At 36.1% G+C, this 19,718-nt stretch overlaps 1 protein-coding gene across 6 annotated transcripts in view; it reads left to right on the forward strand.

Moving 5' to 3' along the window:
* The first annotated feature begins 451 nt into the window (after window positions 1–451).
* The window catches only part of LOC105380192 (protein nervous wreck), a 45,641-nt gene continuing 26,374 nt past the window's right edge, over window positions 452–19,718 (forward strand). For 3 of the 6 annotated variants that reach the window (XM_048632470.1, XM_048632471.1, XM_038121917.2), the window contains exons 1-2: window positions 453–773; window positions 18,433–18,576. In XM_048632470.1, coding sequence (XP_048488427.1) covers window positions 702–773; window positions 18,433–18,576 — 216 coding nt within the window. In that variant the 5' untranslated portion in view covers window positions 453–701. Of the gene's footprint in view, window positions 774–4,093; window positions 4,219–18,432; window positions 18,577–19,718 lie in introns of those variants that run through there. The other 3 variants (XM_048632467.1, XM_048632468.1, XM_048632469.1) reach the window with 2 other exon arrangements.

Consider the following 19,718-nt stretch of genomic DNA (forward strand, 5'->3'; position numbering starts at 1 on the left):
GTATGGTCCATCTAGGTACTCGTACGAAATCATGAAACGAAAATAAGAATGTCAAGTAGGTAATTATCCCAACATTCGAAACTATTTATTTCAGTCGTAGTTCAATCGATCTTTCGGAGAAATACCTCTATAGCCATTAGGTATCATGGTTTGGATACAACACCACTGTATTCGATAAAAGTACCAAATTAACTTAACATTTATCAATGGTATATGCTCCAATTTAAATTTAAAACATCCAATACCCGCAGCCGGGATACGCTTATCCAATAAATAAACCATGCAAAAACTACATCGACTGTGCTACCCGTTATCAACACTTATACAATAGGTACTTTAAATAGTGGAAATATTAGTAATTATTATCAGTAACGTTCATTCGGAACCCCGGTATCAGTCATAAAGGTATACAAGATGTTGATAATAATAGTGATAATCGAACAGAGCCATTTAATCCAGTTTGTCATTGATTAATTGATGGGACAGTCAAGATTGTCATTATTTTTATTTTGTATTTAAATACAGCAGTATTGTTTGTAGTTATCTTTCAATATACTTGTAGTTTTGTGTTTTTGTTGTTCTAAAAGTGTGTGGTGTGGGGTGTGGGGTGTGGGTGACAAACACTACCTAGACTTAAGACTAGTGTGTTGTGTTCACGTGTGATGAAGGGTTCCACCTGAGTAGGATGTGGCAGGCTTGCCATGGGGTCTCGAAGGGCGAGCTACTATGAGCAGAGGTTCGGGACCGCCAGACCTCGCCCACCACGATTTATTGTGAGTTTGTGTTTTTACTGTGTTGTTTACTGTACTTTTCTAGAGATATTTTTACTCGAGAAACGCTACCGGTAAATAAAATAGAGATAAGGGCTTGTTTTTTTTACGTTTAATGTTATTTTAAGATACGTATATTTAGATATCAACGTATTTTCCCTACTGTCAGGCAGGAGTAAATTGGCTCTATTCTTAACAACAATGTTCCAAAAACTTACTTTATTTACTTAGCTCTTTTTTCACAAATAATAAATATGTAATAAGGTATTTTTTTTTATTTACCTTGCTCATCAGCTCTTTAGCGAACCAGATATCCTGTAAGAAATATGCGCTGATCTGGGGGCACGGCAGTGCCCCCACCAAGTCGAGCAAAAAAGCGGCACGGCCGTACCATCCTTTTCTCGAAGCAATTCAGGCCATTCTCGACCCCCTGTAACTTCGTTGTGGATAAAACTAGAAGACTGAATTTTCAGTAACCATGCAGGCATTGTCAAGACACGGTATATTTCAAATTCCATTCAATTTAAACCAGTAGTTTAAGAATTATAACGTGTGATATGTGATTATGAAATTATTTAAGCAGTTATGTACCTATCTAGAAAACTGGACCGAAATTGAAAAATTTTACTAGTGTTGGTATGGTTGGTATTTGGATTTCGTTTTCCCTTGATTCATACACCAAACACTACTTATATTCCAATTTTGAAGCTTCTAGGTCTGCTAGAAGTGCCTTAGAATTTTGATGATCGGTCAGTGAGTGAGTGACAAAATTAAGAAACTTTGACCCGTTATAATTCTTAAACTACTTACTGGTTCAAATTGAATGAAATTTGAAATATACCGTGTCTTTACAATGCCTGCATGGTTAGTGAAAATTCAGTCTTCTGGTTTTTTACTCATTACGAAGTTACAGGGGGTCGAAAATGGCCTGAATCGCTTCCAGAAAAGGATGGTACGGCCGTGCCGCTTTTTTGCTCGACTTGGTGGGGGCACTGCGGTGCCCCCAGATCAGCTTTAATATATGTAGCTATCAGCGTGACTGTAAAACCAGCCTTAGATCGCGCAGCCAGCGGCTAATACGAAGAAAATTTTAAAGATAGCTTTAATTAGCACAAGTGACTCCTTACGTTTAAAAACATTTCATTTATTCCGTCGTGGAAAAAATATATCATTTTGAATACCTACAGTAAGCAGGTAAGAATAAAATTAATGATCGAATAGGTAGCAAATAGGGATGGATTAAAAAAACTACAAGTCCATAAAAGCTATAAGTCGGACTAGCGCACGATGGATGGGTAGGTACTAAGTATTTCATTTAGGTATCTCGGGCAGAAAACAGACTGATTTTATAAGGGTTCCGTCAAGTCTAGGTATGTAAGTATTAATATTTTGTATTTTTTTAAAAACACATAAGATATGTAGATATTAATATTTTTGTACAAAATTTGTTTTTTCTTGATTTATCTCATCTAGCAGAAACTCTTCTCCCTAAGGTGCGGAAATAATCCACGTGCAAGTCATATTGAAGGCCCTGCATGCGAGGGGGGTGTCCTCGGAGGGTGTGCGTGTAACTCAGACTGTCAGACGCCTGACAGTCCGCGCCACGGGCCATGTCTGCAGCTTACCTAGCTTAGTTTAGTCCTACCCTCCTACCCCTAAAACCCTCACTAAGAACACTGGTTTTCACTGTATGCTAACGTCGGAGAGCCTCGTGTATAAGATTTTTCTAAACCGATCAAGGAGTGAAACCAACGAAAAATTGTATGGCGAGTACGGCTGAGGCGACGGCGACTCGCGCCATAATAATTCGCGTTTTACCCGCCATTCACTACTCGAACGGTGTAAAAACTTGCACTCCCTAGCAGAACCGTTTGTGTAACAATTATAATGTCTGTGGAGTTATAAATGAAGCCGACATAATCACAGCTCTGTATTCCCTGTTGTTAAACTAATTATTGGTAAACAAGCTTCATTTATAATGTTAGTAGGTATGTTACATTTGAAATTGCTGTAATTTCTATCTTTCTATACTTGTATTATAAGGTGGGTATGATTTCCAAGGTATTGTTGGCATTAGATATTATATATCAGGCTGTTTAAGTTGGCAATATTCTGTTTTGATGCGCTATTAAATGCACTTCAATATTGCAGACGGCGTCATTAACCTATAATGTATTTTTTCTTACTTGTCGTAGATTTTGAGGAATCTTGGAGTGTCTTTTTATTTGAAATAATTTAAAAACTAAGTTATAAAATAAAACATAATAACAAACGAAATACTTACAAGCAAACAATATTGATTTCGTAATTAAACCATCTATTTTGGCCGTAGTTTATTTGTATAATACGAGTAGTATTGTAATTAAAAAGACACACAAAGATTGTTTACCTTTTCCGCCAAATAAGAATGAATACAGTAAAGTTCTTTTCCGTTTATGAGTAAGTTTAATTTGGTGATAATATAACTTATGTCACTGGAACTTTTTCGTTGCTCGCGAGTGTATTATCGTGGTTTAGACCCTCGATGTACTATGTAGGCTTTTATTGCAGGTATTTACAGTGAGGGAATCAAGTGAAACATTTTGGAATTCCTGAAAGTCGAACTGTGAGTGCTGCAATATAGCGATGTGCAACGTTCGCCGTGCGGATTACCTGTTAGCTCAGTGTAATAGCCCTTTAGGGGATCTTCTGGCTCGATTACAGGATAACGTTTGCGAGTGGGAGGCTTCATAGTATGATGATAGGCAGGTTTAAGCACCAAGAGGCTTTTAGAGAGTAAACTGGCTATTTTGTCCTTACTGAAATCTTTTTCTCTATCAATTCCATTTTAATTCTACTCAGTTATCTATCAAACAATATACACTTCGTTGGCTATCAAATTATATTTGGTACAGCATTATTATTATGTATGTTTTTTGTAGTTAAATTGATAAAATGACTGAAAGCTACTGTGTCGTTTCGTCGCTGTTATCATGAGGCCCCATTGGTGCGTTGCGTGGCGTCGTTGTCGTTCCAAAGGAAATGACATATTTTTATGACAGTTCTTTTGTGACGAACCAAGCACCAATTAGGCCTCACTTATGGGTATTATTTCAAGACTGCACCTTTTATGCTCACAAAGTGTTTTGTGAAAAGTAGTCACAACCATAACTGTATAATATGAAGTAGGTTAAACTGAAAGCCGCCCAGCTAAATGTCACTGTGACAGCGGGGGCGCGTTGGATTCCGGGAACCGTTTCGTGTATTCTTTGCGTTCCTTGCGGTTGTCTATGGGTTACTAGGCGGGCGGCCGGGGCGCGGGGGCGGGCGCGCGGGGGCGGCGCAGGCGCGAGGGTGGCGCGTTGCTTGCAGCAGTAGGGTTCCGACTCGCGGGTCGCCACATCGATTCCGACGCCCCCGGTCCAGGCCGTAGCCGCCGTCGCGCACCATGCAGCCTCCGCCGCGGAAGGTAAGTTAACAACATCCATATAACAACACAGAATTACACTTGCCAATTATTTAATACAATATTTGAAGCCGAAAAATTATAAGTTTTTTTTCGGTAACGTAATATTCTTACGAGCATTGCAGTGTGAATGGAGGCATTCCGATAAACCGCTCAGAGGTTTCGTGTGTACACTGCTCGGTATTTTTGTCAGGCCGCGTTCCCTTTTGGCTAAATTATGTAACTTGGAACCTAACTTTAGCGTTGAACCTGAGTAGAGTAGACTAAGTTTTGGTGCAAGTTTCGTGCGAGTAAAGCTACGGATTTGGGGTTTGTTCTAATTACCGTATTTTGGGCAGTGAATGAAGGAGCAGTGTGCGAGCCTCGTCGAATCGATACGCGAGTACGATCTGAGGTCTGAGGCCTGCCACTGAACTCTGTGTTGATGGTTCGTTCTTTCATGAATTATAACGATACATGTAATATAGCTGTGAGTTGTGTGACCTGTAATAGATGAAAATGTTTATCTCTATTACCCGCTTTCACTACGACTTACGTACGTAGTATACCTATGCGTTTCTACTGTACGAAGTAACGTTTTCTTGCTTTATTTAAATGATTGTGTTTGTAGACAGTAACTTTCAATATAAATAGGTATGTGGAGGTACATACCTATTTATATTGAAAGTCACTATTAATTATAGCCATTACAAATAACTAATAACAACTAATTTCTAATGCCAACTCATAATAAATGAGGAAAAATAATTTTATAAAATTTAGATCCCTGAAAGATTTAGGTATAATAACGGTTTACCAACTCATGTGACTGTTTCGCACCTTGAGTGTGGCCTATGTCCAGCGATTGCCGACTATGGGCTGATGATGATTATGATACATATATAAATGAAATAAAACTTCACAGATTTAATATTATCGATGCGAACAAAAGTTGTTAAGAATGACGAGTAGTATTATTCTTAAAATAGTTATTAGACGCTTTAGCTATTGAACTGTTTTGTCCCTCTCTGTCAAAAAACAAATTGTTCTCTGCCAGAGAGTGATAGAACAGTTCACTAACTTTTTTATGAATAAGGGGGTTAGACTTTACTAACTTGCTTTTTCACCAAGGACACCCTGTAACCCTGATTGAAATAAGATCTATTAATACATAGATATAATTATGTAAATGTACATGCATATTTACAAGTTACAATGGTATTGTGCGGCTCTCTTTCTGATGGAGTTTCCCATTCAACTCGTGGTCTAAGTTAGATTGAAGACCGACTTTTCTCATGGTTTCCGAGCGAGCCCTGCGGCTGGTACACTACAATATTATAAGGAATATTACTGTTAATACAGAGATTAGAAACAACAAACAGAATTCCAAATTTCAACTTGGTATTTAAATAGATAATGATCTTGTGAAGTCGAACGACAAGTTTTCATTGTTAGACGATTCGTGCATGGTGGTCAATAATTTTTCGTCTACTTACGTTGGTCTCTCTGAAAAAATATAGTTTAGTATTAGTAACATAAATTAAATTCATTGAAATAGGTGGATGAACCACATTTAATATTAATACAATGTATTCATTACCTTACCGCTTCACCAGTTTAAAGAGTTAAGCTTTTCCAGTTCAAAACGGAATAATTCAACATTTCCAGCAATTTAATAAAAGTACCTCAGTTTCAGTCACACTGCTTTCAACGTGTAATTACGAGAAGTGGTTAAATCCCTTCGGTAAACCACCACTACTTACTTTATACTTTAAATATGAGCTTTTTATAGTAATTATTTAAATATGATTGATTGTGAGAATATTTTATTGTTTTAAAGTACCTACTTACTTACGCACAGCTACTATAATATTTATTAGGTATGTAGTGTTTCTTTACGTCTTGACGGTTCAGTGAAATTCAAATGACAATGGACAACATTTCAAAAAACTAAAGCTGCTATAAATCGAAAACCATTTCGAGATTTAGCTCTAAAGGCCACAAAAATAATGTTTTTGTATTTTTTGGATGTATCATTTTCGAGAAATTCATAAAATAGTAAAAAAGTGCTGTTGACGTCATGCATCAGGTGCGATGCATTTTGATGAGCAAAGCCTATAGATTTAAAAACAAAGTAACTGTCACTTTCATTTTTGATTGACGTTGACGTTTTATCGTGATGTTGTTGTTTATTTGGGTCATTTTCATAAATTCTGTTCTGACACTTTCTGACAATTTTTTTTATTTATCATATAAAATGGTTAGTACGTATTAGTGATGTAACGAATATTCGCATTCGCATCCGCGAATATTCACAGATTTTTGGATATTCGCATTCGCATTCGCAAAATTTTGTGCGAATGTTTTGCGAATATCAGTACCTATTAGAAAAAAGTATTTTAAAATAATGGTAGGATAACAAAATGAAAATCCATTCGTCTATAACCTTTAATACAAGTTACCCTCTTAATCACATTACCAGTCTTACTTTATCATTTGGTATTTATTTATTTATTTTTTTGGGCAATGAAACTTTAGAAATAGTTAATACAAAATGGGCCAAAAGTTATCACCCTATTGGAAGTTGCTCTCATTTGTACAAATGGCCGCCAATTTCAAATTTGTTTTTATATTGGTGAACTAGACAAATGCAGAATACAAATTCAGAAGCCATGGAGTGATATACTCCCCAAGATCGCGGAATACCTAATTCTGTATACTTATTCTAATTTTTAATAAACTATACGAATAGCTAATAAAAATATAGGGTAGAGAAAATGAAATGTAGTCCATTGTCGAATCAATGTTCCCTGTAAATATTTACACAATTACCAGTGTAAAAAGTATCGGGACAAGATCAATAAAACACAAAATCTTTGTAATTCATCCAAATTTATTTTATTACCTTCAAAGTATGCTCCTTCAGAAATGATACACATACGCCAAAGAATTATCCAATCATCACAATATTTTTTTAAACACTGTTTTCAGAGTTGAGTAGTACTCGCGGCGATTTTTCCTTTTTGTCTTCTACCGATTGTTAGTGAAAGTAATATTGACTGTTTATACATATGCCATTGTGTAAAATATAATATTTAGTAGATTTAAATACAAATAAAGGTCTTTTCAGATTTAGCTGCATTTTTCAAAGGCTGTTTGAAATGTAGGTACCTATACGCATTCGCAACAAAAGGTTTATAAATAAAATATCATAACACATTCATTCTGTTCCACATCTGACGTTGACGGCCAGTCTGAATGGCAGGATTTAAACATAAAAAATACACTTTTTCATCCCTTTTTTAAACTGTTTCAATTCAAATCGAACTGTGAAAATGAATCTCAGCGGATATTGTATTGTTCGCTACGAAGTTCAGTCATTAGTTTCATTATTATTACGAGGCAAATTAGGTGTGAAATAAAAATGCAATTTCAAGATGTGACACTGCAACTATTTTTTAACTTTTTTACAGTCAACGGTCACGTGACCAACAAAGTTTCTATGAGGAAGCATTTTTGTTTCCAAATTTAAAAATATATGTTTAGAACGACTATCTGCGTCACCCCTTTTTAAATTACTATACCACTTTTGCAGCTAGTTCATACTATGCTGCTTATAAATAAAGTATTTGAAACTGTAATAAGTACCTAACTTGGCAGTGAGAGAATCACTTTATTAAAGTGATGTTTTTTTAAATCACATTTATCCTCCCTTCACCATATTTATTTAAGAAAACGTTTGGTATTCACATTTCCGTTTGCAGTACTCAACTTAATTAAATTTCAGCTTATAATAATTATGAAAATTTATGAATAGTTATTAAACTGTATGTATTCGTTGAAATCATAAAATACATACCAGTTATATTAACAAAAATCGATGTTTAAACCACATAATGTAACGGCCTTTCATAATATTACGGTTAAGATCTAAATGAGAAAAATATCGTCTTTAGTCAATACTAATAGCCATTTTACAAACTTAGGTACACACGCAAGCAATAAAAAAGATTCACTCACAAAATAGGGACACCAAAAGGCACACATTTATTCAAACAATGAATTAAAAATTTGAACAAACGATTTACGTCTTTAGTTGGTACGTAAGATTCTGATGCACTGTTAAATATATTTCAATTTTGCAGACTACGTAATTAAGTACTATATCACTGGAACTATCTCATTGCTCGTGAGTGTAAATGACATGATATTGCAAACTACTGATGCAAACGGGAGGTAATCCATTAACCAACGCGCTGGCTGCTCGCTCGATCTGTGAATATTCACTCGGCACTGCGTAGTTGACTGACTAAATTTATCAAACGTGTTCGAATGTGGGACATATTGCCTATTCCACTTCTGTCTATCAGTGCTCAGTCGGTGCCATGACTGCATATCTGTGATACAGTTAGATACCTATAATTGTAAATATGTAAGAAATAATTCACTGCAATACACGACAATGAGTCGCCGATCCGTCGGGACGTCATTTGCATTTTAATTACTGAAAAATTACTAGGTATCTGAAATTTAAAAGTAACGGTATGACATATGTTGTGTAATAACACTAATAACGAACTTTCCGAACTCATTCAAAATATAATAATATATTATTATTGGCCGTAAATATTGATGTTGTTCAATTTACAAAAACCAATACACAAAGTACTGTAATGAAGACAGCCGATTACATCAAACAACGTTCAAGTAAAATATTATATTGGTTTTGTTTTAGGCCCAAGAACTCACTTCGATTTACGTCATAAGTACAATAGAGTGGGCACTTAGAATATTAATGTGCGTACCGCCACACTCCGCTATTACATACAGGTGTCCGTTCCCGCGCCTGCTTGTACTCACCTCTCCATTGCGAAATTATAAATGATGCAGAACTGTCCTCGACTTGTGCTCTATTCTTGACAATTAGGCGAGTTCAAAAAGATAGAGAATTAATAAAAATCATGTTTAACGGGTGTTTAGAACGCAGTTTGTCACATTTATGTATAAAGCGATTGATACAAAATTAAACACTAATTTTGATGATTCTTACATTACACAGATTCTATTATTTTAAACCATAATAATGAATATTGCCTACAAAAATTATATACTTAGTTATAATTTGTAACAATCACTTTACTAGAGACGGTACAAATTGCATGAAATTCCATTACCCAACTATGCTACGTTGCTACGAATATGCTACGAGCGCCGCTACGAACATGCTACGACGCTCTACTACGCCGTGGGCTATCTGTAGCAAACTAGACTGACTAGCAATATGCATTTACAATTCAATTACACCAGCACTCAATCACTCTCAACATCTTAGATTCTTAGGTATATCACTCGGATACGCTTAGGCAGAACTTTATGAGTGCTCGGCTGAAAGACCAGTATCTTTGAATATCCGTAAAATTTAAATAAAAATGCCTTTAGGCATCAGAAAAGACTTTTTTCTGCAAAAATGATAATAATATGTACTTAAGTAGTTATGTGTATATGAATTTTATAGCAGATAACATATCTTAAGTTCGAGCACTGATAAATATTCCATTCCACGTTGTATAACTGTCGCAGGCATTTTGTAAGATCTCGCCGTTTACATACGGCGTCGGCAGTTTACAAACGCTCGCTGTTTTGTAATATGCCGAAGGCAAAATGTAAATTGTCGAGTCTTTTTATAATATGCCAAAACATTTCATTGACAATCCATACGCCGTTTACATAATGCCGCGGCAAATTGAAGAATTTAGTTCTGTTTCTTACCACGCGCGGCGCTGTTGATCACGACAACAAAAATGGCGTCAAGTAGTGGTTCTGTGACTCAATAAATACTCAAAACAGTGCAAATATTACGAGTGTAGAAGCATATTCACCAAATATTTTTTACTTTAAAGTCATTTATTACAGTTCAGGAGCAGTAAAAAGGCCGTAGACAAACGACAAAGTTTTTGAGGTTATCCCGCACCTAAAACTACTACGTTATCCATAGATCCCGGTGGACGGAGGACACATATAGGATATTAATTTAGAGCTTCATAAATTGTTTAGTAAAGGGTTTAGCGTTAAATATTTAAACTTATGTTGTACCTGCTTATAAACATTGATTTTCCATCAGAATTAAGATTTTGTTGTGATGATGTTTGTAACCAAATAGATCATAGAAAAATCATAGATAACATGTATAATAATCTGGTCACTGCAATTAGTCAGGCGGCCACACTAAGTAGTACATATAATGTTAAACCTAATAGGAAAAAGTATATTATTGGTTGGAATAAATATGTCAGACAGTATCATGCATCTGCAAGATCGCACTTTCAATTTTGGGTAGCTCTGGGCAGACCGTCGGGTGGACCAATTTACAATAATATGTGTGAAAGTAGGAAACTCTTTAAGTTGAAGCTCAAATGGTGTCAGAACAATAGTGATCAAATTAAAATGGATATACTGGCTACTCTGCGAAAAGAAAAACATTTCGGTAAATTTTGGAAATGCACTAATAAACTTAATCTTAAGCCAAGTCTGCCTGCTTCAGTTGAGGGTAAGTGTGAACCAAAAGATATAGCAAACCGCTTTAAAGAACACTTTAAAGTTGAACCATGTGTAAATAAGAAAGCGTGCTCAAATAACACAGACCTAAGTAATGAAACCAGGTTGAGGGTGCGATTTTCAGCTAAAGATGTGTTGCACACTATAAAACACATGACCCGAGGTAAATCTCCAGGCCATGATGGTCTAAGTATAGAGCACCTACAAAATGCTGGTGCTCACCTCCCAAGGATATTGTGTATGTTTTATAATTTATGTATTAGCCATAGCTACCTCCCACAGGATATGATAGAGACCATTGTAGTCCCAGTTATTAAAAATAAGACTGGTGACATATCTAGTATTAGTAATTATAGACCAATATCTCTAGCTACAATAGTAGCCAAAGTATTTGACGGTTTGATTGAGGGCCAGCTTAGTAGGTATATAAAGCTCCACGATGCGCAGTTTGGGTTCAGACCCGGACTCTCCACTGAGACTGCGATACTGGCCCTCAAGCACACCGTCAAATATTATACAGATAGAAAAACAAGTGTATTTGCTTGTTTTTTAGATTTATCAAAGGCCTTTGATCTGGTGTCCTATGATATCCTGTGGGAGAAATGTAGAGAGCTTAATGTGCCTCACGAGGTAGTACACATCTTAAGATTTTGGTACCAAAACCAAATGAATAAGGTTCGATGGGGTACAGAGCATTCTGATAGGTACAAGCTTGACTGTGGGGTGAGACAGGGTGGGTTATCTTCCCCTTTACTGTTCAATGTTTATGTTGACAGCCTGATTGATGAGCTCAGCAGAACACATGCAGGATGCTATGTGGATGGTAAGAGCATGAATAACATCAGTTACGCAGATGACATGGTTCTGCTGAGCCCTTCAATCAACGGACTGAGCAGGCTACTGAACATTTGTGAGAGGTATGCTCTTACGCATGGCCTATTATATAATGTTAAAAAAAGCGAGCTTATGGTTTTTAAAACTAGAAATAAGGCTACTGCATTCAATATACCCATAAAATTGTATGGTCAGCCGTTGAAAAGGGTATCTAGCTTTAAGTACCTCGGGCATATTGTCAATGAAGACCTGCATGATGATGATGATATTGAACGGGAGCGCAGGGCGCTGGCAGCTCGCGCGAATATGTTGGCCCGCAGGTTTGCTCGATGCTCACGTGAAGTAAAAATTACACTTTTTAAATCCTATTGTCAATGTTTTTACACGGGCAGCCTGTGGGTCAAATATACGCAAAAGGCTCTCAGCGCTCTGCGAGTTCAATATAACAATGCCTTTAGGATGTTGTTGGGGCTGCCTCGCCACTGCAGTGCATCCGGTATGTTTGCGGAAGCACATACTGATGGCTTCCATGCAATTATGCGCAAAAAGGTAGCGTCGCTCATGTACAGGGTGCGCGCCAGCACCAACGGCATGCTGGAGGTCATTGCAGGAAGAACGGATGGTAGCATATTGAACCATTGGGTGAATAGGGTATTGGGGAAATTGTAAATACTTTTATATAAGCTTGTAAATAGTAATATGTAATATTTTTTGTTTATGTAGTCCTAAGATTGTCTTTTTATTTCACTAACATAGGTTAAGTTTAATTGTTACTAACAAAATATGGCTTTTGCTGAAATAAAAAGTTTATATTATATATATTATATTATAGGTAACTTCTTTAGAAAACAAAAGTAAAAAGTCTTGAAATCCTGAAATAAAGTCAGATTTTTCCATTTGTTCAAAGTTCAAACAGTGTTTTATCATGGTCACCCTAAAACTTCAATTAACATCGAAATCGAACGATTGAGCGAGTTATCAATATGCCTTCGGCAAATTACAAAGCAGCGAGCGTTTGTAAACTGACGACGCCGTATGTAAACGGCGAGATCTTACAAATTGCCTGCGACATAACCACCAGTAATTAATAATAATAATAAAAAACGTCCTTATTTTTTATATAAAGCCATAAAAAGTTTTACAAACGTTTTCAAATTATTCTATTGTTTGGCAACTACACTTCAAACTGCTTTGTTTTGCAAATAATGTAATATTTCTTTATGAAATGTTGTTTGCCTCTCTTCAAGTTTGTGGATGTAGAAAATACCTCTCTCAATTTAATATAGAGCACAACTTTAACAATTCTATATGTCGTATAGAACTGGGATCACAAAAACTATAAACCTATTTTTTTTAGTTCTATACCTATAATATTAGGGTCAATTCAGACGTACCACAACCACACCACAGTAACAACCACACCACAACCACGCCGTGTGGTCGGGCGTATATTTTGTATTGAAAATAAATAATCCAATTCACACGTGCCACATTTTGACGTTGTCATCGACCACCTGTGTAATACGACCACATCGCAACCTCATCGCGGCGGCGGCACCGCGGCCACCTCCTCTCCCTATTAAATGCATACGACCACGTGGTTACCACATCGCAACGACAGCGACAACACAACCACATCGACATTTTGTCGCTGCCACAACGCAACTGCAAAAAGCCGCTGTCACACTATTCACACGTAACCACAGCTTGACCACATTATGTCGCTGCGACGTGGTGTGGTTGTGGTACGTGTGAATTGACGCTTAAAGTGAGTGGTTACGCCTACGAGCTAGCCATTGCCTCTATCAGAGGACAAATAAAAAATAAATAACAAACTGACGAATTAATTCTTTATATTTTATTATCCTAACCATAAAAGTAGACGTATACCTACTTGCAATTATATAGAATGTCCTGGTTCAATAAGCAAGTTCTAACGTTACTTAAAATAAATGTGAACGAAGAATTCGCCCTGCAATAGCACTTAAAAACAAGCTTTCAAATAAATAATACACGGGAGTTCCATAAAGCACAGCTCGTATGTGCCGCCGCCGGGAGGTTCGTGGGAATCTCTCGTTATTCTAGATTTTTCTCACATGAGAATATTAGTAGTGAAGTGGAAGTGGCGTGTTTTGTGCTCTTATTGCATCTAATGCCGGGAGCCCTGAGCTCCGGCACTTCGCTCCTCTCTAGTGCATATTCTTTTGTGCTTTATTCCAGTAATTTTGCCATCTTTGTTACGTTATTCCACTGCAACAAGAGTTGAGCTTTTGCTTGTTAAAAATGAAGGATTTTTATACAAAATGTCACGTATATAAGTATTTACGTTTCTGGGTTTTAGGACAACGTGGACTCGGATTATGTTTTAGGTCATAGTTTTGATCATAGTACGATATAAAATAAACATCCGATTATAATTATGTTTTGATTCATTATTAAACTCTATCCCCCTTATTCATAGAGAAGTTACAAAACGTTTTAACTAATAAACTGTTTTGTCCCTCTCCAACATAGAACAATTTGTTCTTTGACAGAGCGGGACAAAACAGTTTATTAGTTAAAACGTTTTGTAACTTCTCTATGAATAAGGGGGTATAAGTGCAGTGTTATCATTAGTTATATATTAAAGACCACACGCGTTAACATCACACCTAACCACTTGTTAGTTTGATCCACATTCGTTTGTAGTCGGTATTATGCATTCACTTATCTGAAATTCATATTGTAGGAGACCTAGTACATACAAATATTATGCAGCTGAGCGGTTGGTGGATTACGTATTGAATCCCACTCATGCACGCACGGCACGCCCGGTCGGTTGACGGCTGCATACCATCGTAGCCCTCGGAATAATAACGGGACGTTACGATAGCCGTACCGTGAACTACCTCTAGAATCATACAAGGCCATTGTCAGGTTGCATCTGTTACAGTTTCTGATTTACCTACGTGATAAATAATATGAAAAAAAGGTATTTGCTCTTGTCAATGTCTTGTGATCGATGTGGCTTTAGCTTTCGAGTTAGTACAATTTAATTCCACCTCCGAATATCTTATTTATAAACTTATTACTTATTTTAATATTTAAAAACGTTTATCCGATCGACTGATCAATAATGCCAAGTGCTGTGACCTTTGATAGACAATTAACTTACTAGATGGAGAATCGGTCCAATAGAAACGTCTCGACAAATAACATCTATTTTTTTCCAAGATAAACTCTTAGTTCGGTTAGATTGAGTGATTTAGATGATTTGTGACGTTATTCATTGGTACAAATGGTTGCCATTATGATGAACATAACGTTAATCTTGGTTTGATATTAATCTAAATTCAGGCATTATTTAGCTTTGTTTTGTATGTACACCATCTTGTTGGTATTGTTTATCAAAGGTTGCGACATTATTTGATCTGCACTCAAACTAATCTCTGTCGCTGACAGAATAAGTTGAGATAAATTGGTTAAATAAATCGATTAGAAACGAACGATTAAACTGCGAAGAGGTTTTCTTGATTGAGTTAAATAGCGCAGCGTTGCCGGCGACGGCGGGTGAAACTCGGTAATGAAAATGTCACAAGGGGCCAAGTCTACTACACTATCTAAGGACTACACCACAACTGACCTAGTTATTGTTGTTATATTTATTGTAGTTTTGCATGTAACTAAACAAATATTCATAAACGATTGAGTAATTAGTACATGTGTATTAAAATATACAATTCCTATGTCAAGACTTATACTTACCTACATACTTATACATGGTGTTGCAAAAAGGGTATAGTAAGCCGAAAACTACATCTGATACCGAAAATTAAATCAGAATTCCAAAATTCGCGAAAAAATGTTATAATTTTCCATAGAAACTTTTTTGGTCTCGTGTCTTTTTACTATGGAGAATGATGTTTTTATTCCGCGAATTACGAAATTCTGATTTAATTTTCGTGTTAAGATATAACACGCTGCACATGTAGGTTTCGGCTTATACCCTTTTTGCACACACCCTGTAAAACTTAACTTGTATTAAAACGTTATACTAAGGCCCTGTTTCACAATGCCTGGTTAGTATGGCTACCTGTGAGATAAAAGTACATGCTGTCACCCTCTGTCATTATTGTTTTGACCTTTACAGCATGTATTTTATTTCACAGGTAGCCACTAACCAGGCTTTGTAAAACAGGGTCTTAGTGTCGTACAGAAACTTACACACAGGTTGTTTCAGAAAAGCTCGCTGCAAATAATAATAGAGAAATATTCCATGACAGGGTCTTGTAAAAGTGGTATAAGTTAGCTGGTCATTTTGGGCAAAATTTGCCCCCTTTTGAGAATTTACAGAATAAAACATTCTCACGGGACCAAAAAGTTTTGTTATGGAGAACATTTTTTTTGTCATGAATTGCCAATTTGAATAAAAAAGGTTATTCAAAATGGTTATTTGAGTCACCCCATAGCCTTTTTCCTTACAGTACCTAATCGTTTTTCTAACAACCTGTAACATTTACTTAGGTATCGTGAAAATAGAAATTCTGAGTAACCTCATCAGATGAAGGCAATAAATGTAATTAACAGCATCAATCGAATAAAGGAACTAAAATCAGATAACTTTATCGCTCTTAGGCTTACAAATGAAGATTGAAACGACTGTAAAGAGCAATTGAGCAATTCATTTACTGATTTCATTGCAGATAAGCAAGTCTAAACTTATTCGAATGTACTAAGGGTTCTCTCAGATGTCTTTCCCCGGGAAACAAGTTATAGAATATTATCATCAGTAATTCCACAAAAAAAATCCTGGTATTGGAAATTGAAAATCAAACGAATGGGAGTTGTCACACGAATAGTACAGTTCCCCAAAATTGATAATGCACATAGAAATCTTCGTCATTGTTCGGCAACGGTCGTATTCCCGAGCGTTAGAAAACTATTATGTATTTAGAGTGGTTAAGTGCATTTTCTTCATGAAATACTTCGAAAATGTTACAGTAGGTACTTTTCAAGTGTCTTACTGAAGCTGATGTAAAGATGGATGAAAGAAGGTTTGAATAACACAAGGTTTATATTATAAGGAGAAATGGATTTCAAACACAGGTTTATATTAAATTTTTTAAATCTCAGTTCAAAAGTATTTACAGCACTGATTATTTCACATTAATAAAAATGTTTACATTAAAATCTCAGTTCAAAAGTATTCTCATAATATGGCATCGTCAAAAATAATTAAAGTTGAAATTAAATTCACATTTGAAAAAAATAACAAGAACGATGTGTAATTGCAGCTCTTTATAATTCCACAAAAGTAATATTGATCTTGACCTTGAGACCCTTGACTGATCGGTGACAGCCACCGACCGCCCAAATTGTTTTCGATCATGTGTCACATGATATTGATTACTATTTCTTTCGAACAAGGATCAAAATGCAAGTGCTTTGTTTAAGAAATGATTCGGGTGTTTCCGGGAATACGACAGTTTGCGAAGATTTGCATGCGCATTATTAATATGGGAGAACTGTACCTACCGTATCATAAAAATTTACAACGTAGAGCGAAGCAAGTTAGCATAGCGCAATGTGAAAAACAGAACAACGCGGACTAATGGTGAAAAAGAAATGATTTCACATCTGAGTTTCACATTGGTTTCACAGGGCGAATTGACACCGTCATTAAAAAAGCATTCTGAGCCGCGAGCACAGGATTCGAAACCTCCGTTTACGTTGCGTATCGTCCACTGACACTGTCAAAATGTAAGGCAAATTTGTTAGTTCCAAAAGTGACATTTGTTTTTTCGATGTTTTAGAAAATAGTATTGAATCTGTAAATTGTCGGACAAAGCGAGGGTACACCCGAGTCCGCGTTGTTCTATGGACAAAGCAAATTACAAAGCTAAATTAAAATGTTTATTCAACATTCAACTGTCATTCGTGTTTCATCCTCTACCAACGTGCAAAACAATAGGAATAATTTCTGAATAATTTTAATCCCTCAATCATAAATCAGCATGTTGCAAATGCATATGAATTAATAAAGCGATTTAGAAATTATGCTATTGAGCATTTAATTCCAGGATTAGTGTACGAGGTAGGTAAATTAATCATCAAATGAAGTTAATCTGACTGGATTGGATAAAGAAAAAAAACTATAACGGCCAATTCTTGTTCTGAAATATTATTAATAGTAGGGTACTAATTGGGGTAGATCGGTATAGTAGTACCCTAAAAAAGTTTTTATAGTACACACCCTGGCAAAGATACTTATATAGAACTTTAGCGGACAGCATCGTACCTATACAATTTTATACCAGAGGATATCGTATACATATATCGCGTGACCGTGACAACCACTGCTCTAGCAATTTGTCACTATAGTAAAAATATTTGAAATGCTCTAATCGACGATTAAGCTTGTTCAGACCGTGGTTAAAATACTATAAAGTTAGTCATATTAGTAATCAGTCGCTAGCTAATGGGCAGGGTGTGCGCTGCCGCTTGTTTATATACATAATTTAAACGGCTCTTGGAAAGTTAGTTTCCGTGCAAAATTTCCTTCCATCAGAAAATAAGGGAGATGAGATTGTTTAATGTATTAGTACTACCTATGACATACAATAATACACGGTGCTGCAGGATACAAAACAACCACATAAACAACTTACACTTCCCCCAACAATCGTACCGTCTCGGGAATAAACTTTTTTCGGCCGCCCAAAACGTTTCACAGTATCGAGATAATATATGAACCTTGTTATAAAATATGTATCTCAAGCGCGCGATATCTAGATCAGCGCGGATTTGAGATACACCTTATCCTCAACGATTGAGCATTGGCAAAAAGCTGACATGGAACCTTATTTTCAGAGTAACTACACGAAGTTCTTAAAGAATCTCCATGCCGAGCAGATATCGAAGCTGCACGCGAAGAATCAGCATGAGTGCGATCTGCTGGAGGATTTGCGCTCCTACACCATCAAGCGATCCGCCATCGAGAAGTCATACTCCGAGGTAAGTCGCCTTAGGGTCTCAGTTCAGATAAAATATAAGGGCTATCGTAAACGGATGGTCTTTTTTTCAACCAAGCGTTCGCGAGCTAGCGTTCTATTGTTATGGATAGAAGAAAAAGAGGCGATCCGTTTACATTGCGCTTATATTTGCAGTGACCTTTAACCCTTAATAGGGCATGACTACTTTAAATTTTTCATTGGTTTTCGTACTGAACTTAATGGGATAAAGTGAAAAACTATATGAGATCCATAATAATGTTGCCCAATTAGGGGTAAACTTGTTTGACACCGCTGCAAAATGGATGTCCAATTTTTATGATTATGAAGTAATTAAGTGCCTACTAACAGTAGATAAGGATTATAAATAAAACTATCATTAGGTATATTACACTACAATCGCCTGAAATGAAAATGTTTCAGTGAATCACTACTAACCGGAAAAGGCTTTGATGACGCTGCGCCGTCTGAAATATTTAACAGCGCATTCATCAACTAAAATGACATAAAATATAACTAATGTAAATATTATATTCCAATTTTAAATTAACCCCCAAATTCATAGAGCTTTTTGACACTTTACAATAGGTTTAAAATTGACGTTGTGATATACGAATTTTATCTTTTTGTGTGACGTAAAGAGTCGAAACTCGTGTGTTTTAAAGTCAATTTTAACCTTGTTGTAAATTTACAATACGGTCTATAAATAAGGGGGTAAATGTTTTATAAAATTGGGTTAATATTTTGTGGGTGGAACTTTTTCGTTGCTCGCGAGTGTAATACAATATCTAATATGTATAAATGTAGGTAAAAGGTAAGGTAGATAGATAATTAAGGATTCCTTAAATAATAAAATATACTTTAGTGTAGCTTATACGTTTTTATAGATTTCAAGTAATATTTAAGTGAATTGGTAAAAAAGGAAACCCATTTGTTAGAATTTACTTTGCGAAAGAATAGGTACTAATATTTTTGCACCAGCATGTTCCTGCCAACTGAAGTGACTGTAAATAGTTTTTATAAGAAAGTAAACGGAGACTGGTCTCAACTGGGATCCATTGCAGGCACGTCCCGACGTCCCGACGTCCCTTACCTACGAAGCGTCCAATTGATCCTTTTGAAAGCAACCGAGACGTCTTTTTTAAA

This window comes from Plutella xylostella, chromosome Z, assembly GCF_932276165.1.
Source record: "Plutella xylostella chromosome Z, ilPluXylo3.1, whole genome shotgun sequence".
Classification (NCBI taxonomy): Eukaryota; Metazoa; Arthropoda; class Insecta; order Lepidoptera; family Plutellidae; genus Plutella; species Plutella xylostella.